The following is an 18,240-nucleotide window of genomic DNA, read 5'->3' as shown; positions in this document are numbered from 1 at the left end:
GGCAACCTAATTACACACCCGTAGCTATTCAAGCAAGCGCCTATGTTTGCGGACTGTACTTCTGCAAAACTCAACAGAGTTAGAGAAATTTTATTCATAAGCTAACTTCCAAAGATAATGTAATGGTCTGTCCCTCCCTGTCAGGCTAGAATTCCCCTCAGAATAATCACCACTTCAGTTTTGCATTTTTGAGGGGTAGGTTGCCGCTGCAAAGAAACTTCTTCTTTATACCCCAGGTATAAAGAGCTCTAAAATCCTGCCCAGACACCTAAGTCCTATTCAGACATTACGCCCTACTGGTGTACAAATGTCTCGATGATTTTGTACACATTTTTGTGTCAATGGCTGGCTGTACCGGTGTTCATTTTAAAAGCAGGACTGGGTACAGTCCTCTTAAATGCAGGGTACAGTTAGAAGTGCACTGCTGTATCTGGCTTCAAGGTAATGTGTGAATCACTTTACCTGTGTGCAGATCTGTTACTTGTGTTCACGGTACACTACTTGTATGAAGCCTCCTTCAGACATTATCAAATGGAGGCTGAGGCTGTACCCGAGAACAGCCTCCGGAAAAAAGGCAGAAGTTCCGCCTTGCTGTCAATCACTCTCCCCCGTGGAGTGGGCACCTCATGCTTACAGACATCATCTGAACATATAAGAACATAAGAACAGCCCTGCTGAATCAGGCCCAAGAAGGCCCATCTAGTCCAGCATCCTGTTTCACACAGTGGCCCACCAGCTGCTACTGAGAAGCCCACTGAGGGCATGCCCTCTCTCCTGCTCTTGCTCCCCTGCAACAGGCATCTTGCTTCTAAGGCTGGAGGTGGCCTATAGCCCTCCGACTAGTAGCCACTGATAGCCCTGTCCTCCATGAATCTGTCTACACCCATTTTTAAAGCCATCCAAGCTAGTGGCCCCCACCACATCCCGTGGCAGATAATTCCATAGATTAATTATGCATTGTGTGAAAATGTGCTTCCTTTTGTTGGTCCTAAATTTCCTGACCTTCAGGTTCATGGGGTGACCCCTGGTTCTAGTGATGTGAGAAGGAGAAAAACTTTTCTCTGTCCACTCTCTCTACTCCATGCATAACTTTATACACCTCGATCATGTCTCCCCACAGTCATCTTTTTTCTAAATGAAAAAGCCCCAGGTGTTGTAGCCTTGCCTCATAAGGAAGGTGCTCCAGACCCCTGATCATCTTGGTTGCCCTTTTCTGCACTTTTCCCAGTTCTGCAATGTCCTTCTTAAGATACGGTGACCAGAACTGTACACAGTGCTCCAAATGTGGCCGTACCGCACCATATAAGGGCATGGAATTGCCCTTATAATGCTGTATCAGGGCATTATGATATTAGCATTCTTATTTTCAGTCCCCTTCCTGATGCTCCCTAGCACGGAATTGGCGTTTTCACAGAGAAAAGAAAAACATAACAGAGGGAAGGGGAAATGAAAATGAATAGAGAATTGAAGAGAAAGAAACAGAGAGTAGGGAGGGAGGAAAGGCGAGGAGAACAGGAAAAAGAAGGTGAATTGCAAAGGACAGATGAGATTATCATCTTCTCGCTTCCCAAACTATAGTTGAGGACTGAGACATTTTTTCTCTCTTTCTATAACTGCACATTGGAATAAACTCTGCTCTTGCTCACGGAAGCGACCTCCCATATCCTTCAGATGAAGGCTGCAGGTTTGGGGCACCCACCCAGCAGGAGAGAGTGATTGACAGCAGGGCGGGACTTGTGCCTCTTTTTTGGAGGCTGTACTTGGGGACAGCCTCTGTTTGATAATGTCTGAAGGAGGCTTGAGCGTTCCGCGTAATATCCAAACAGGGCTCCAGTTCAGCATTAATCTGTTGGACCTGAAGCAGGAGAGGACTGAAGCAAAGCCTAAGCATGACCTTCTCATCCCCAGATCCGTGGATGCTAACACAGGGATAGACAGCATCTGCCACTACAGGAGAAACTCTACGGCGCCGCCTTTTGACCGAGAGAAGGTATACCATGAATTCGTCAACATGACCAAGGGCTTCACCCGAATGGGGCCCTACAGCCTGGAAAGAGACAGTCTCTATGTCAATGGTAAGAAAATGCAATTTTTGAGCAATCTGCTGCTGCCCTGGACCAATCCAGACCGTTGGAACATTTAGCCCTGTCTTGTCTAGTAAATTCTCCAGTAAAATTCTTTTTTGAATTTCACTTTAAGGCAACTTCAGTTCCAAACTGCATTCAACCCCTCTCTTGGCTGCTAGCTGAGAATTGCTTGTCTAAACCAGGACTTCCCAAGCTTGGCTCCCCAGATGTTGTTGGACTACAACTCCTATCATCCCCTGCCACAATGGACAAAAGCATGGGATGATGGGAGTTGTAGTCCAATGATATCTGGGGAGCCAAGCTTGGGAACCTTTGCCTTAGATAATTCTTCATTCACCTTATCTTTCCATTTGTTTCATGCCATTTCTTTAACTTCTAGGTTACCACGAGCCATCGGTAACTCCATGTAAGTATCTTGGAGCACCCCACAACATTAAATGCACTTGGAAATGCCACTGCTGAATTGTTTCTGACCCCAAACCCTGATTCCTCTTTCTTCCAGCATTCACCACTGTTGCCACAACCCACAAGACACCAATGGTTGGGCATTTCACCGTGAACTATACTTTGACCAACTTGCGTTTTACGAAGGATCTGGAGACGCCAGGTTCCCGCCGGTTCAATTCCACGGGGAAAGTCATGAACCACTTTGTAAGTTGTGCAGCCTGGGTATGTGGTGGTGGGGAGAGTTAAACATTTGCCAGAGCTGAGATAGCCACTCAGCTATCTAACAGATACTTATTCTTTGAAAAAGCAGCATGGAAATAAATGAAACTGGGTGTAGCAAATTAGCGACTAGCAAATTGCAGATTTAAGTCCAGACTTTGTCTCAAAGCAAGCCCATGTGGGGGGAAGAAAAATGCTGCATCATTCCCTCCATGTTTGTTCAACAAAGGTTGTTCCTCTGGTATCGCTGCCACCATGCCCACTTTGTAACAGAGTTTAGTCCCTCCCTGGTGTGGGTGAAATTCCAGGAAAACTCTCTTTCTTTTACCAAATGGAAAAATACAAAAACCTCCCGCTTCCAGCCTACATGTGGTGAGAAATCTTGGTAGGTTGTTGAACAATTAACCTTGAGGCGTGTCTACACCAGAGTAAAACTCCCTTTTCCTGAGTTAAAAATCCATTCAGAGGCAGGTGAAATTACAAAGAATAAAAAGAGAAAACTTTATTCAAAAGACTACAGACTGCTTCAGTCTGAGGCTCTAGCAGCCTCAGTTACAGGTAACACAGACACTCAGTACTTGCAAGGATACTTCCAAAAGCACTCCAGTTGATAGTGGGAGTGGTACTCCTTCCAATTGCAAGGAGCCTTTAAAAGCCCCTTTACAGGGTACAGAGACTTCTACAGAGCCCTAGTGGGAGGAAAGGGCTCAGGCTAGCATTGCTCTTAGCTTGTTATGTTACAGATAAGAACACAATAAACCAGTTGTAAGGATTTGCAATAGCACAAAAAGAATGAAATCTAACTTGAGTAAGCTAACAAACTGTTTCCTCGCTAAACCCTGCAGAAGCCCAGGCTTCTAGGGATGTGCATGGAACCGCGGAGGGAAGGCTCGAAGGTGGTGGGGGTGCTGCTTCAAGAGCGGGTGAGGGTGTACTTACCCCTCCCACTGCTTTTCCCTCGCTGGTGTCCATTTTTTTAAAAGCCCATCGGGGCGGCAGCGTACCTCCCTGCCACCCCGTTGACCCCGTTTTCCGGATATGACCAGAAGTCTCCGACATGCCTGCGCGTGCGAGACGGTCATATCTGGAAAACGGGGGCAATGGGGTGGGAGGGAGGTATGCTGCCGCCCCAATGGACTTTTTAAAAAAATGGACACCAGCAGGAGGAAAGCAGCGGGAGGGGTGAGTGCACCCTCCCCTGCTCTTAAAGGTAAACACCCCCCGCCGTCGAACCGGTGGAACTGCCTGTTCTTCAAACCGGTTCGGAGGACCATAAAGGGCCTCCGAACCGGTTCCGTGCACATCCCTACTGGCTTCCTTCCCCGTTGAAACTCACCCCCAAAACCCCAGGAGAGAATTCAGTTCTCATACCTTCCATGCAATCCTGTCTCCCAAGGATCTGCAGATGTCCTTCCATGAGCGAGTTCTTCAGGCTAGCTTTTGCCATGAGGAGCAAACTCCATTGCTCCCCACTAAGCCTTCCGCCCATCCGCCCTCCTCTCCTGCCTGGCTCCTTCTCAGCCAACAAAGAACCCCTTCACTGCCTGCCTCTAGGCTCCCTCCTAGCTCCCAGTCACCGTGTGCTGAGTGGCTGATCCCTAGAGGTCACTGCCTGGCGGACAGGAGAGGCTTCACGTCCAGTTCACTCTTTAGGGGGAAAGGAAAAGCTGTTCTTGACTGGCCATAACACTGGGCGTTGTGCATTTTGAGTAGTGGTAGTTCTTTGTCGCTCTTTTATCGATTCAGCGGTCTTGAGCACTGAAAGTGGAAAGGCAGAGTAGTTTTTGAGATTTATCTCTAAGTGAGGGCCGATGTCTGTGTCTGAAATCTGAAGAGCTGCTGCCAGTCAGAGTACACAATACTCAGAGAGGTAGAACAAGGGTCTGACTCAACATGAGGCCACTTCCCGTGTGGTGTTTGGGCATGGATCCGTGTCTATAAATCGAATAAATAAAATGAATGAATAAATAAATAGATAATATGAATTGGCATTATAAAGTTTGCCAGATTGACCAATCTGGCTTTGTTCTTCTCTGGCAAATGGGCTGAACTCTAACCCTCTTCTCTTTCTCCTCCTCGATTTCCTCCTCACGCGCGTGCCATCTTTTCTTCCCCAGATGGATCCCCTGCTCAGGAAGACGAGTGTCAGCCCAGCACTGATCGGGTGCAAAGTGGAAGGCTTTCGGTAAGAGGCCGCTGAGGCTGAGTGGGCAGTGAGCTGAACCCCGAACCGTTCTTTTTACATGACCCCACAAGCTGAGGAAGCCCCCAGGTGTCAAGAAGAGGCGTGCAAAGGCACTCACCTTTCACTGCTTTGAAGACAAAATTGAGAGCAGTTCCAGGGGCGTAGCAAGGCTGGAGGGGGCCCAGAGACAAGCTTTCAAAATGGGCCCCTCGCTGATACACACACACAAACACACTTCACAATACATAGTGCACTCACATCCCCATTATGAATATCCAGTTCACATTGAATCTAGTTTTTTTACTCTCTGCTCCTGCCGATCTCCAAGAGACTCAACATAATTCAAAGGGGGTGCAACATGGGCAGGTGGGGAGTCATGTGATGTGCCTCTGGGGGGCCCCTTGAGGCAGTGGGGCCCCAAGACGACTGCCTCCCCTTGCCTAATGGTAGTTACGCCCCGAGCAGTTCCATGTTCCCCAGGAAATCAGATATTTTCCAGCCACTAACCCACACCTGCATTTCCATAGGGCTGTGGAATTCAGTGCTGGCGTGACAGTGAACACTCTCTGCAGCTACCAGAAAGACCTTCTCCCGGCCCCTTTTGACCGCGAGAAGGTGTATGGTGAGTTCAGTGACCTGACGGAAGGAGGCACCAAAATTGGACAATACAAAGTGGAAAAGTACAGCCTTCATGTGCACGGTAAGTGTCTGGGTAGAGAGGGGCCGAAACATTCTGCTGTATGCTTGTCTTTAAATGTGTATTCTGATGCCAAGCATGTACAGAATCCATAGACCCCTCTGGATCACATAGAATCAAACCCTCTGGTGAGGAGTGTAACAATAGGCCCCTTCACACGTTATGTTCAACTCTCGTACAATGAGTGTACAGTGTGTGCAGGTACAGATCTGTATAGTCATCCACAGGTTGTGCTGAACTCAGGTACAGCACAAGTACACTTCCGATCCGTACCATGGTGTCTGAGTTCCCTTTTAAAAGGAACACAGGTAGAGTCATTCACACAAACAAGTGTATGAGTGTATAGACATCTGAACACGCATACAACATAATGTCTGAATCAGGTTAATATGTTGTGTTAGAAGCAGCAAACGGGAGGTGGAGTTTAGTGGCGGAACAGGAAGTGAAGGGGCGGAATGAATTGTTCAGAAGATTTCGAAGAAGAGCATGCAGTGGCTGTGTCAGTTGAAGAAGCATTCTGTAAATAAAGAGAAAGCGTTGGCTTAACCTTCAGTTGTTTCTGTGAGCTGGAAGTATGGTGCAGGAGGATAGTGCGGCGTGCAACAAATAGGAAGGGGTCGGAGCCACCATGCATTCTGCCATAAATTTGGACAAGGGAGGAATTTACTCATGTCCAAGGTGCCATGTAAGTAAGTGTAAAGTGACACCCAATGGGGCAAAACCCCCAAACTTCACATAGAGACTGATGGGGGTCTGAGCAGCCCGTGTCTAACCAGGAGAGGGACCTGGAGGTCATGGTGGACAGCTCAGTGAAAATGGCGCCTTGGCCCACAACAGTGGTGAAGAAAAGGGCAAGTTTCATGCTAGGGATCATTAGGCAGGGGACTGAAAATAAAACTGCCCATTTTATGTGGCCAGCATACAAATCTACGGTGTGGCTGTATTTGGAATGCTGCATATAAACTTTTAAAATTCTTTTTTTTTGTGGGGGGGGGGTGTTATTTTTTTTATGTGGACTGCTTTGAGAACTTTTGTTGAAAAGCAGTATATAAATATCCATAGTGGTAGTATGTCTGGTTTCTGCATCTCAAGAAGGATAGAAAACAGCTGAGATACGAGCAGAAGAGAACACCCAAAATTGTCAGATAGCCAGAACACCTTTTGTATTGGAAAATGCTACAGCATTTGGGGCTTTTTAGTTTACTAAGAAAGCAGCTAAAGGGCGACATGTTTAAGATTTGTAAAATTATGCATGGTGTGGTGAAAGTAGGCAGAGAAAACTTTTCCCTTCCTCTCTCACAACACTAGAACAAGTGGTCATTCAAGGAAACTAAATGGCAGGAGATTTAGGACAGACCAAAGAAAGCACAGCATGTGGAACTCACTGCTACAAGGTGCAGTGATGACCACTAGCTTGGATGACTTTAAAAAGGGATTAGACACATTCACAGAGGACAATGGCCACTGGTCTCGATGTTTGTAATGAAACCTCGAGTTCAGGAATAGTGTACCTGTGAATATCAGTTGCAAGGGAGCAACAGCATGGAGGATTGGCCTTCTTCTCTTGCCTTGTGGTCTTCCCAGAGGCATCTGGTGGGCCCCTGTGGGAAACAGGATGCTGGACTAGATGGGCCTCGGCCCTCGTCCAGCTGGGCTTTTCTGATGTTCCTGAAGATATTCAGAAGTGGTGGCTGGTTCAGAACGTTGCAATCAGGTTGCTTTCAGGGAGCCACATGAGTGGAACAAAATCACCCCCATTTTGTTTAAACTCCTTTGGCTCCGCTGTTTGTTTGTTTCCACCTCTAATTAAAAGTGCTGGTTATTCTCTTTAAAGCCCTACCTGGTTTTGGTCCGGAATCCTAACGACCGCCTGCTTCCGCCTGAATCCACCTGCCTCCTAAGATCTCCAGGAGAAGCTCTGGTCCGTGTGTCGATGCCATTGGATGTTCAGTTGGCGCGCATGCGGGACAGGGCCTTCTCTGTAGCGGCACCCAGGAACTCCCTCCCACTGGAGGTCCAAGCTGCCCCATCTCTTTTGGTCTTTCGACGACTAGTAAAGACATTATTCTTCCGTTGGGCGCTTTATTATCTCGATTTAAGGACTGTCTCAGATTGTGTTTTTGGCTGTTCTTCATGGTTTCCAACACTGTTTGTATTGTGTTTGTTGTGAGCCACTCTGGTGGTTTAATCGTCACAAAGTAGGATAAACATGGTCAGGCAAAAATCAGTCAATAAACAATCTTCTTTTGCACAATTACTTTGCCCAGCGGCTGCTGCTTCCTCCTTCTTGGTTGACAACTCCCCATAGTGAAATCTGTTTGTTGAAAAATGTAATACTCCTTTTGTGGATGTTGTGCCTATGTGAAAGTCCAGCAGTGAGAACATACTGGATGAAAATCTTAGACAAGATCAAGAGAACGATTACTTTCAGTCCCCCCTCTGAGTCTTCACTTCTATTACGGGGATTCATAAAAGATGGGTATTAAAAAAAACCCAAACATCACCCTTGAAATGCACATACACAAAAGTCTGAGGCGAAATATTGCTGATCGCCAAGTAAAATAAAATAAGATCAGCAATGGAAAATTAACAAAATATGATATATAGCCTGAACTTAAAGAAAGGTTGGACCCCCAAGAGGGAAAACAGAAAATAGAAATTTCTGGGGAAACAGGGGGAAAAAAAAAATATATATATATATATATATAGAGAGAGAGAGAGAGAGAGATTAGATTTTGGAGGTGAATCATGTTATTTTAAATGCACATATACGTTTTATGATGCTGTCAAATAATTACCCTTTGATTTGCAAACAATTTTTTTTGTTTTGAATTGTATGTTCCCAATGTGCTGAAAGGCATCATCGTACACTGCACGGGAGGAGGCAATGATAAACCCCTCCTGTATTCTACCAAAGAAAACCACAGGGCTCTGTGGTCGCCAGAAGTCGAAATTGACTTGACGGCACACTTTGCCTTTACCTATTGTGTATTACAACCCCTTAACCCTTCACACCCGTCTGTAACTAAACTTAAGAATGTGGAACTGAAATATGTACATATTCTCCTCTGGTTGACCCCTACCTTCATTTCCTTCCCCTTTGTGTTATTTTCTAGATTGTAAGCCCCTCTGGGCAGAGACCTCTCCTCTTCAGGGCTGTCCTTAGAGAGTCTTGGAAGGGTGTGGGGCCCGGGGCCAATCAGCTTGTGTGGGGGCCCCTTCCAGTTAATTCTAATGGGGTTTAAGAGAGCGGGGCCCGGGGTGGTGGCCCTGCTCGCCATGCCCTAAGGACAGCCCTGCTCCTCTTACACGGAAACAATCACATATTCTTCCCCTCTTTATCTCCTATCTCCACATCTTTTCCCTTCCTCTATCATCTCCCTCGGGTCATTTTCTAGATTGCAAGTCTTCAGGGCAGGCACTGTAAAATGCCATCCATAGATGGTGTGATATGTAATAATAATAATAATAATAATAATAATAATAATAATAATAATAATAAATATTTATTTTTATTTATTTATTTTATCGTTAAATTCATATACCGCCTTTCATTAAAACAATCCAAGGCAGTTTACAGCAAAATTTAAAAACAAGATTATAAAAAATGACAACAGTTAAAATATTAAGCTAAAAATATAAGACAAATCTGATTAAAAAATTTAAAACACAAGTATAAAAACAATACAAAATACACAATACAAATAATAATATTAATAAATAATAATATTTATTATATGAATAATACAAATAATACTACAAATAAGAATAATAATAATTACTAATGATAATAATTAATAATATCTTTTAAATAACAATGATGTACATTAAAACTCTTTCCAGGATTCATGCTGTCTGTGAGGCCTGCAACCCAACTGCCTCCAATCCCAGACACAGCGGCTTACGAACTCGGCTTCACGATAGTCAACGAGAATTTGACCAACACAGACCCATCATCTCCAGAATATAGACAACTGATGACCACTATCAGCAACAAGGTGAGAAGCATCATCCATATACTCCACTGATCTAGATGTAAAAGAGTTGGGGAAGACAAGTGGAAAGGAAGCCTCTATCTTAAGAACTTTGTTCACTTGAACCTTTCCACCCAAGAGTGTGGGGAAACCCTCTGAGGAAATTCTCCAGTGTTTCTTCTTGGAAGAACACCATAAACAAAACAAAACAGGGAATAAACCTGATCCAAAAGGTAAACCAATGCAATGCAATGCAATCAGCAATGCAAAAGATCAGAAAAAACAATATGTTCCTAGAGTAGTTATATGAGAAATAAGAATATATAAATGAGTATTTTAATAATAAAGATTAATAATGCGTCATCAGAATGCTTAAAGCTTAACATGAATGTTTTTCAAAGGGGAGTATATTTATTATTTATTTGTTTGATTGATTTGTATAAGGGAACATAAAAGCTGCATTAGACGAGGAAAGGTTCAGGCACCCCTGGTTAGTCATTTTAAGGAACATGGTCGTACTGAAAAAGAATTGAAATTCTGGTGTATAGAGAAGGTACAAGGCTCTGATAATAACCACTCTAGCAAATAGACTCTGATTGTCCTCGTGAGGAAGACCAAAGGGTTGAAATGCGTATGACTTTATAAGGACTCAAACTCACCTGGAATGATAAGATTACATAACTTCAACAGCATCTGTCTGAGGACTTCTATGATATACTAGAACTAATTATCTAACCGGCATATGTTGGAGGACTTTTAAGGTATTATGACTTTAAAAAAACCAAACATTCTTTTTAAGTTTTAAGCATTCTTATGAAGCATTATTAATCTTCTTGGGAGAACCCAGAAATTCCTCTTTGAATCTTAGAGCCTCCTTTGAATACAACTGGGAATTTCTTTTGAATCTCAGTTTCTTTCCTTGGAGGACCTCTGAAATTCTTTTTTGAATTTCAGTTTGGGGGATTTCAGCTCCAATTGTCTCTCCACGGTTCCCTGCAAGGGTCAGCTTAACCTCTTCATCCTCTCCTCCCCAGTGTCAAACAAGGTCAAAAGATGTGACTGCACCCGTTCCTAGAAAGGGGGTGGATACCAAAACACCTCAGGATGAGTTGATTTGGGTCCAGATAGCTAAACTGGGGGCATTTTCCTGTTCTGGATAAAAGATTGAGGGGGGTGGGTGGGGATTCTTTCTCATGCACTGCGTAGGGATAAAAATGGCAGGTTGAATCCCAGCGAGACCTAACGTGATCTGTTAAACTGTTGCAGTTAAATCGCCTCTTCAATCGAAGCAACATTGGTGAGGGATTCAAGACTTGCAACGTGACTGGATTGAGGTCAGTCCTGCAAAAACAAACAAACAAACAAACAAAAAACCAGATGCAAATAGCCATGTGTTTGCTCTGACTTCTTTCGCTGCCTTCCTCAGTTATCCTGTTTGAATTCTGTGCTTTCCTCGTATTTCTTCTTCCAATAGGAGCCTCAGAAGGTGCATCTCTTGCTTTACACGCACCACTGACTCTTCTCCTTGTTGCAGGGTCTGGAGGGAATCCCCTTCTCACAAGCCCCCTTTCCCTTCTCCACTCTGTCTCTGATCAGCATTGTTTTGCTTTGGGGGGGGTCCATAGCTTAGTGGCAGAGCCCCGCTTTGAATACCGAAAGCCCCAGGTTCAAGCCCCTGCCAAAAGACCTATTAGGAACATAGGAAGCTGCCATCTACTGAGTCAGACCCTTGGTCCCTCTAGCTCAGTATTGTCTGCACAGACTGGCAGCAGCTTCTCCCGGGTTGCAGGCAGGAGTCTCTCTCAACCCTCTCTTGGAGATGCTGCCAGGGAGGGAACTCGGAACCTTCTGCTATTCCCAGAGCAGCTCCATCCCCTGAGGGGAATATCTTGCAGTGCCTATTCCTAGCTATCCTGAGAACTTAAGAATGCGGCTGCATCAGATCTAGTCCTGTCTCCCACTCTAGGACAAACTTCTGGGGCATCCCCAAGCAGGAGATGAAGGCAAACTCCTTTCTTGCTGTCCCTCCCCAGCAGCTGTATCCTGCCTCTGAACATAGAACAACATTACCTCCCAACAACCCTGTGGGGTAGGCCAAACTGAGAAATCATAACTGCTGCCAGGGAGGGAGCTTGGAACCCAGATGCTCTTCCCAGAGCGGCTCCATCCCCTAAGAAGGGGAATCTCTTGCAGTGCTCACACCTCTAGTCTCCCATTCGTATGCAACCAGGCCGGACCCTGCTTAGCTAAGGGGACCAGTCATGCTTGCTACCACAAGACCAGCTCTCCTCCCATTTCCTTCTTTCTTTCTCTCCCCATTGCTCTCTCACAGGTATGGGTCCATCGTGGTGGAATGTAAATGTTACTTCAACCCTGCAATGAACATCAGCAAAGAGACTGTCAAAGACACATTCCAGCAAGAGACGCGGAACGCCTCTTCCCAGTGGCTGGGCAGTAGGTTCCAGCTGAAAGGCGTGACTGTGAGAGGTATGTCAGCTGACGGGGAGGAGATGAGGCCCACATGGTGACAGACGTTCACTCAGGGGCGTAACTACAATAGGGCAAGGGGAGACAGTTGTCTGGGGACCCACTGCCTTGGGGGAGCCCCCCAGAGGCAAGTCACATGACTGACTCCCCCAGCCACACACCCACCCGGGCTTCCTTCACTTGTATTCATCTTCCGAAATTGATGACTTGGAGCTACCAAAACAGCCTGTCTTTCTCTAGTACCATGAAATGACTTGCATCGTCCACAATTTACAAAACTTTTTAAAAAATAATTTAGGGTGATGTTCTATTGTGGCACATAGGTTTTATATATATAAATTTTACTATGCTTTTTGTTACCACTCTTCAGCCTCATTTAAGATTTCTTTATTTCATGAGCTGAGCTTTAGTGAGTGGGGGGCCCATTTTAAAATCTTGTCTCTGGGCCCACTCCCACCTTGCTACGCCCCTGTGTTCACTCTCTTGTCTGTAATGGCAGCTCTCTCCACAACATGCTTACTTTTATAGACCTCTATCATGTCCCCTTTCCCCACTTAGTCACTTCTAAGCTAAAAAGCCCCAGGTATTGTAGCCTTGCCTCATAAGGAAGGTGCTCTAGGCCCCCTGATCACTTTGGTTGCCCACTTCCGCACCTTTTCCAGTTCTACAATACCCTTTCTGAAAGGTCAGTGACTTTTCTTTAAAAAAAACCCACCTAAATCTTAAAATGAAATACAAAAATGTCGGTAATGAATAATGAAATAAATAAAATACAAGCCAATGGAAAACGAATCAGAAACGTAAAAACAAAAGTGAAACGAAATAACACAGAACCAACTAATACAAGGATTTAAGTCTGATATTTCAAAACAAGTACGCTGCCTGGAAATACATTTTCACCGAATACACACACACACACTTCACAATATATATAGTGATATACATTGAATACTATATATTTGTGCTACTTTTAATGCCTAGAACACACTCAAAATAGTAGCGGTAAGAGGATTTATGCTGCTTAGCTAGATAGATGCTAAGATATCATGAGCCAGATAGATGGGGAGCTGGGACAATGATCATGTGACTTGCCTCTGGGGGGCACCCGAAACAAATGTCTCCCCTTGCCCAACGGTAGTTACGCCCCTGTGCACACCCCTAGGAATCACTGGGGGCTGGTATCCAGTTGTGTTCTGGAATCACCAGGTCTTGCCTATTTGCTTCCTCCTCAGCTCTGGAGCCTGCCATTGACGTGGTGACCAACGGCCCTCCGCTCAGCTCAAAGCCAAAGGACTTTGCTTTGAATTTCACCATCACTAACCTGCCACTGACGGCAGAATTGAAGCGCCCCGGCTCAGCTGCCTACCAGAGCGTCAAAGCAAACATTGAGGAAGATGTAAGTGCTGCAGGGCTGGGTGGGGTGGTGGGGTGGTGAGGGCAAGCACTAGCCTCCCCCCCTTCCATGCCACGTGCCCGCATCTGGGAGCACACACAGCACACAGCAGCCTATGCTGGACCAGCCCGGGGGTGGAATCAGGCCCCAAAGTAGCCAGCTGATGCTTAAGAATTGGCCCCCCAGCAGACAGACTCTGCTTGCTCTCCCGTCACTTCCGGACCTCCTATTAAATCCCCCTCTTCTTTTAACTCCAATAGCTCAACCAGCTTTTCCGTCGCAGCGACTTAGGGACCAGTTTCCTTGGCTGTTCTGTGGAAAACTTCAGGTATTTATTGATTATTTATTTGTTGATCAAATCTGTACACCGTGCCCCAAACTTTCGTCTCTGGGCGGTATGTTCTCTGATAGTCCTCCCAGTCCTGGGGTTACTCAAAGACATGTACATAACCAAATCCAGGTAGCCCCAGAGCTTGAGCGAACCCTTTCAGCCTCCACTGCTGCCCTTTAAGATGCAGCTGTGTTACTGAGGAGGGAGCCGAAGTGGCTAAGGAGACCATTGGAAATAGAGTTGGCATTGGGGGAAGTGAAAATCCAAAGCTACTTTCAGGCTTTGTCCCACGAAGAAGCATTTCAGGGCAAGCCAAGGGAGTTTCTATAAGTGCAAATTCTCAGAGGATTTCTGCACATTTATTTATAGTATCTCGACACCACCGTGCTTCATGTCTGAATTCATGGCTTCCATACCTACCATAGCCGACCATATACACATACCTAAGATCAGGCTGTGAAGCCCCATCATGGTGCAATCAGGCTGTATGCATTTCCTGGGAGGTCAGCAGGCATCCAACGGCAGCCTAACCCTCAACGGTCTTGACTCGGGTGCTCTTTTTCCAGACCCACTGCCCAGGAGAATCAAACTGGCATCGATTCTGTCTGCACATTCGCCATCCATCACGGTTCGAGGACATTTGACAGCGCTCTCCTCTATGACCTCTTCAGGAACCTGACTGGCCACGTCTCCCGGCTGGGAAATTACACGCTGGACACAGAGAGCTTGCATGTGGGCGGTAAGAGGGGAGGACAGAACAGAGGAGCTCAGGGGAGAAAGCAGGTCCTGGGGATCTGGTGGGAGGCTGGAGTCCGCCTTCTCCCGCACGTTGTCCCCCTTTCATACTAAATACAAGTTTTTCCTGCTCCTTTCCAGGATATTCTTCGACTGTGAGTCCAGTGACCCACAAAGCAGGTAGGTATTTTCATCAATGAATTCCTCCGTACCTGACTACTGCAATGCACTCTGCGTGGGGCTGCCTTTGTACATAGTCCAGAAACCGCAGTTAGTTCAGAATGCAGCAGCCAGGCTGGTCTCTGGGTCATCTCAGAGAGACCACATCACTCCTATCTTAAAAGATCCACACTGGCTGCCGATAAGTTTCTGGGGAGGTTTTGGTTATAACCTATAAAGCCCTAAACAGCTTGGGCCCTGGGTATTTAAGAGAACCACACAATGCCCATCGAGATCATCTGGAGAGGTTTGTCTGCAGTTGCCACTGGCTCATCTGGTAGCTACTCAGGGATGGGCCTTCTCCATTGCTGCCCTGAGGCTTTGGAACACACCTCCTGCTGAAATCAGAGCCTCCCCATCTCTGACAACTTTTAAAAGTGCAGTCAAGACGCATTTGTCCACCCAGGCTTTTAATTAGATACTGTTTTAATTGTGTTTTAATAGTTTTAACTTTTTAAATTTTAATTGTTGAAATATGTTAATCTTTTTATTGTCTTGTAAACCACCCAGAGAACTTGCGTTTGGGGCGGTATAAAAATATAATTAATAAACAAACAAACAAACAAATAAATAAATAAGTTGAGTTTGGGGGTGAGATGGCCATTTTCATAGACCTGGTGAGGCATCTGGAAGTTGAGATCCAAGACTTTGGCCTCATGCCCGCCTTCCCAGGACCACTGTCCATTTTGCTTGGAGAAGGTCCCGGGTTCGATGATCCACAGGTAGGTCTGGAAAAGACTACCGCCTGAACCTCCCGAGAGGACAGCTGCTGCTGATCAGAGCAGACTCTCCTGAGCTAGGCGGACCAAGGGTCTGACTCAGTAGGAGGCAGCTTTGTCGGAACTGTGCTGGGGAAAGGACTTTCCCCCTTGACTTTGTTGATCAACCACATGGTTCGTTTTGCAATCCGTGGGAGCTCCCCCACCCCCGCATTAACACAGTTTAGTTTATTTCTAAAGTTCTTGAAGTTTGGTGGTCGTTTTTGTCTTGTTTTTATGCCCCCAACAGCCTTGAGCATTCTGTTCCACTTATCTGTTCATGGTTTCAACTTGGCAGGGGCCTGTAGCTCAAGGTAGCTTTGCAAGCAGCAGGTGTTAGGTTCAACCCTTGGCAGCAGCGGCCGCAGGTAGGGCTAGGAAAGTCCTGTCTGATGCCCAGCGGAAATGCTGCCAGCCAGTGTCGACAGTGCTAAACTACATAGACCAAGGGTCAGACCCAGTAGGTGGAGGCTTCCTTTACACCTAACTTGAAGTTAACATTTCTTAGTTGGGGGACTACTGTAGCTCAGCGAAAGTGTCCCACGTTGCATGCAAAAGGTCCCAGGTTCAGTCCCTGACAGCTCCAGGCAAGGCTGGGAAAGACCTCTGTCTGGAACCCTGAAGAGCTGCTACCAGTCAGAGCAGGCAATATTGAGTTAGATGGGCCCAGGGTCAGACCCAGTCGGTGGTGGCAGCTTCCTAGGTGCTATTGAACCTCAGTGTCTCAGAGATTTTGGTTTGCGGTGGTTGATCTTTTGTGTCTTTGCAGAGCTGCCTTTCTGGGCGATCATCCTCATATGCCTGTCTGTCCTGCTGGGCTTCATCCTTCTCTTCCTGGTCTGCTGCTTGGTAAGTGGGTGCCTTGCTTGGAGGCAGTGGAGGTTTCCTGGCGCAAGCGATACGTGGCGCTCACTTGGTTGTGGCTGCGTATCAAACAAGTCCTGGGAGGGGAAGAGGCCAGTTGGGTCCCAGCCAGGCTGATGTGGGGGAGGGTGCATTTTGGTATATAAAATATCTTTATCTTTTTTTAAAACAACAACAAAAAAACAGATTGCCTTCTGCGTGAGGAGGAAAGCAGGAAAGTACCAAGTGCAGCAGAACATTTTCGGCCTCTACTTCCCACACCTGGACATGCGAAAGGCACGGTGATGTGGACTGCAGAACTGATTCCTGCCCCTTCTTAAAATAATAATAATAATAATAAAGGATTACTTTGCACACAACACCCCTCCACCTCCCTGCAGACACATAGCAGGAAACCACTGTTTACCGTAGCTGAAAGAAGGGACTGGATTTCAGACATGAATTGCGATCGGTCCAACTTGGCTGGGCCTGGAGGAAAGAGAAAAGGGAATGTGGATGACTCGTGCCGATTCGGCACAGACCTCTCCGATATGAACGCTTTCTATGGATGATCAGGAGGTTGGAGCGGCCCCGTCTTATTTATTAATTAATGCACTGTGGAATTTGGAGCACTTATTTTTATATTTGCAAAAGGAACAAATGAGCTTATTGAAGTATTATGCAGTAGTCAGATTCTGCCTCAAATGCAGTGTTTTGGAGGAGAGTGTTTTGGAGAGGAGAGCTGGTCTTGTGGTAGCCAGCATGACTTGTCCCCTTAAGCTAAGCAGGGTCTGCCCTGGTTGCATATGAAAGGGAGACTAGAAGTGTGAGCACTGTAAGATATTCCCCTCAGGGAATGGAGCCGCTCTGGGAAGAGCAGAAGGTTCCCAGTTCCCTCCCTGGCAGCATCTCCAAGGCAGGGCTGAGAGAGATTCCTGCCTGCAACCTTGGAGAAGCTGCTGCCAGTCTGTGAAGACAATACTGAGCTAGATAGACCAATGGTCTGACTCAGGATATGGCAGCTTCCTGTGTTCCTGTGTAAGTATCTTGCATTTTCTTCTTGAAACGCTGGGAGAGATCAGACATGTTGCTGACCCACCGACACTGACTGCACTTTACAGCCTTTATTATTTTTATGTTATTTTGCTCAGTCGCTAAAAGTTGTGTTGGTTGTTCAGAGAGATGTTAAGAAAGGTGTTTTTAGAAGAGCAATCTTCTAGAGATCATGCAGCTGAAGCAGAATGCTTATTTCTACCCCAGACTGTGTTTATGGTGTGGGATAGAACCAACTTTTCAAATAATATATATCAGGGATTAATCTGATGATTTGTTTTTCTGTTGTTTTATTTATAATGTTGAAGATTTCTTAAGGGTGAATAAATAAACAAGAGACTGAAAAACATTTGAAATCGTGTGTGTGTGTGTGTGTTTTAAAGTAAGAACATGAGAACATAAGAACAGCCCTGCAGGATCAGGCCCAAGGAGGCCCATCCAGTCCAGCATCCTGTTTCGCACAGTGGCCCACCAGATGCCGCTGGCAGCCACAGGCAGGAGTTGAGGGCGTGCCTTCTCTCCTGCTGTTACTCCCCTGCAATTAGTACTCAGAGGCATCCTGCCTTTGAGGCTGGAGGTGGCCTGTAGCCCTCCGACTAGTAGCCAATGATAAACCTCTCCTCCATGAAGTTATCCAAACTCCTCTTAAAGCCATCCAGGTTGTGGGCTGTCACTACATCTTGTGGCAGAGAATTCCACAAGTTGATTATGCATTGTGTGAAAAAGTACTTCCGTTTGCTGGCAATCAATTTCATGGGATGACCCCTGGTTCTAGTGTTATGGGAGAGGGAGAAGTGTTTCTCTCTGTCCAC

General features: G+C 46.0%; 1 protein-coding gene across 2 annotated transcripts in view; it reads left to right on the top strand.

Moving 5' to 3' along the window:
- Nucleotides 1-17,777, top strand: part of LOC128347769 (mucin-16-like) — a 50,062-nt gene extending 32,285 nt beyond the window's left edge. The window contains exons 51-64 of one of the 2 annotated variants that reach the window (XM_053302862.1): nucleotides 1,909-2,075; nucleotides 2,467-2,493; nucleotides 2,590-2,738; nucleotides 4,871-4,938; nucleotides 5,466-5,638; nucleotides 9,479-9,633; nucleotides 10,876-10,943; nucleotides 11,942-12,096; nucleotides 13,329-13,492; nucleotides 13,750-13,817; nucleotides 14,387-14,559; nucleotides 14,697-14,735; nucleotides 16,302-16,381; nucleotides 16,583-17,777. In XM_053302862.1, coding sequence (XP_053158837.1) covers nucleotides 1,909-2,075; nucleotides 2,467-2,493; nucleotides 2,590-2,738; nucleotides 4,871-4,938; nucleotides 5,466-5,638; nucleotides 9,479-9,633; nucleotides 10,876-10,943; nucleotides 11,942-12,096; nucleotides 13,329-13,492; nucleotides 13,750-13,817; nucleotides 14,387-14,559; nucleotides 14,697-14,735; nucleotides 16,302-16,381; nucleotides 16,583-16,681 — 1,585 coding nt within the window. In that variant the 3' untranslated portion in view covers nucleotides 16,682-17,777. Of the gene's footprint in view, nucleotides 1-1,908; nucleotides 2,076-2,466; nucleotides 2,494-2,589; nucleotides 2,739-4,870; nucleotides 4,939-5,465; nucleotides 5,639-7,469; nucleotides 7,890-9,478; nucleotides 9,634-10,875; nucleotides 10,944-11,941; nucleotides 12,097-13,328; nucleotides 13,493-13,749; nucleotides 13,818-14,386; nucleotides 14,560-14,696; nucleotides 14,736-16,301; nucleotides 16,382-16,582 lie in introns of those variants that run through there. The other variant, XM_053302863.1, reaches the window with a different exon arrangement.
- The last annotated feature ends 463 nt before the right edge of the window (nucleotides 17,778-18,240 follow it).

The sequence above is a fragment of the Hemicordylus capensis genome, chromosome 2, assembly GCF_027244095.1.
Source record: "Hemicordylus capensis ecotype Gifberg chromosome 2, rHemCap1.1.pri, whole genome shotgun sequence".
NCBI lineage: Eukaryota > Metazoa > Chordata > Lepidosauria > Squamata > Cordylidae > Hemicordylus > Hemicordylus capensis.
Note: the sequence above shows the minus strand (reverse complement) of the source record. Positions and strands in the feature narration are given on the sequence as shown.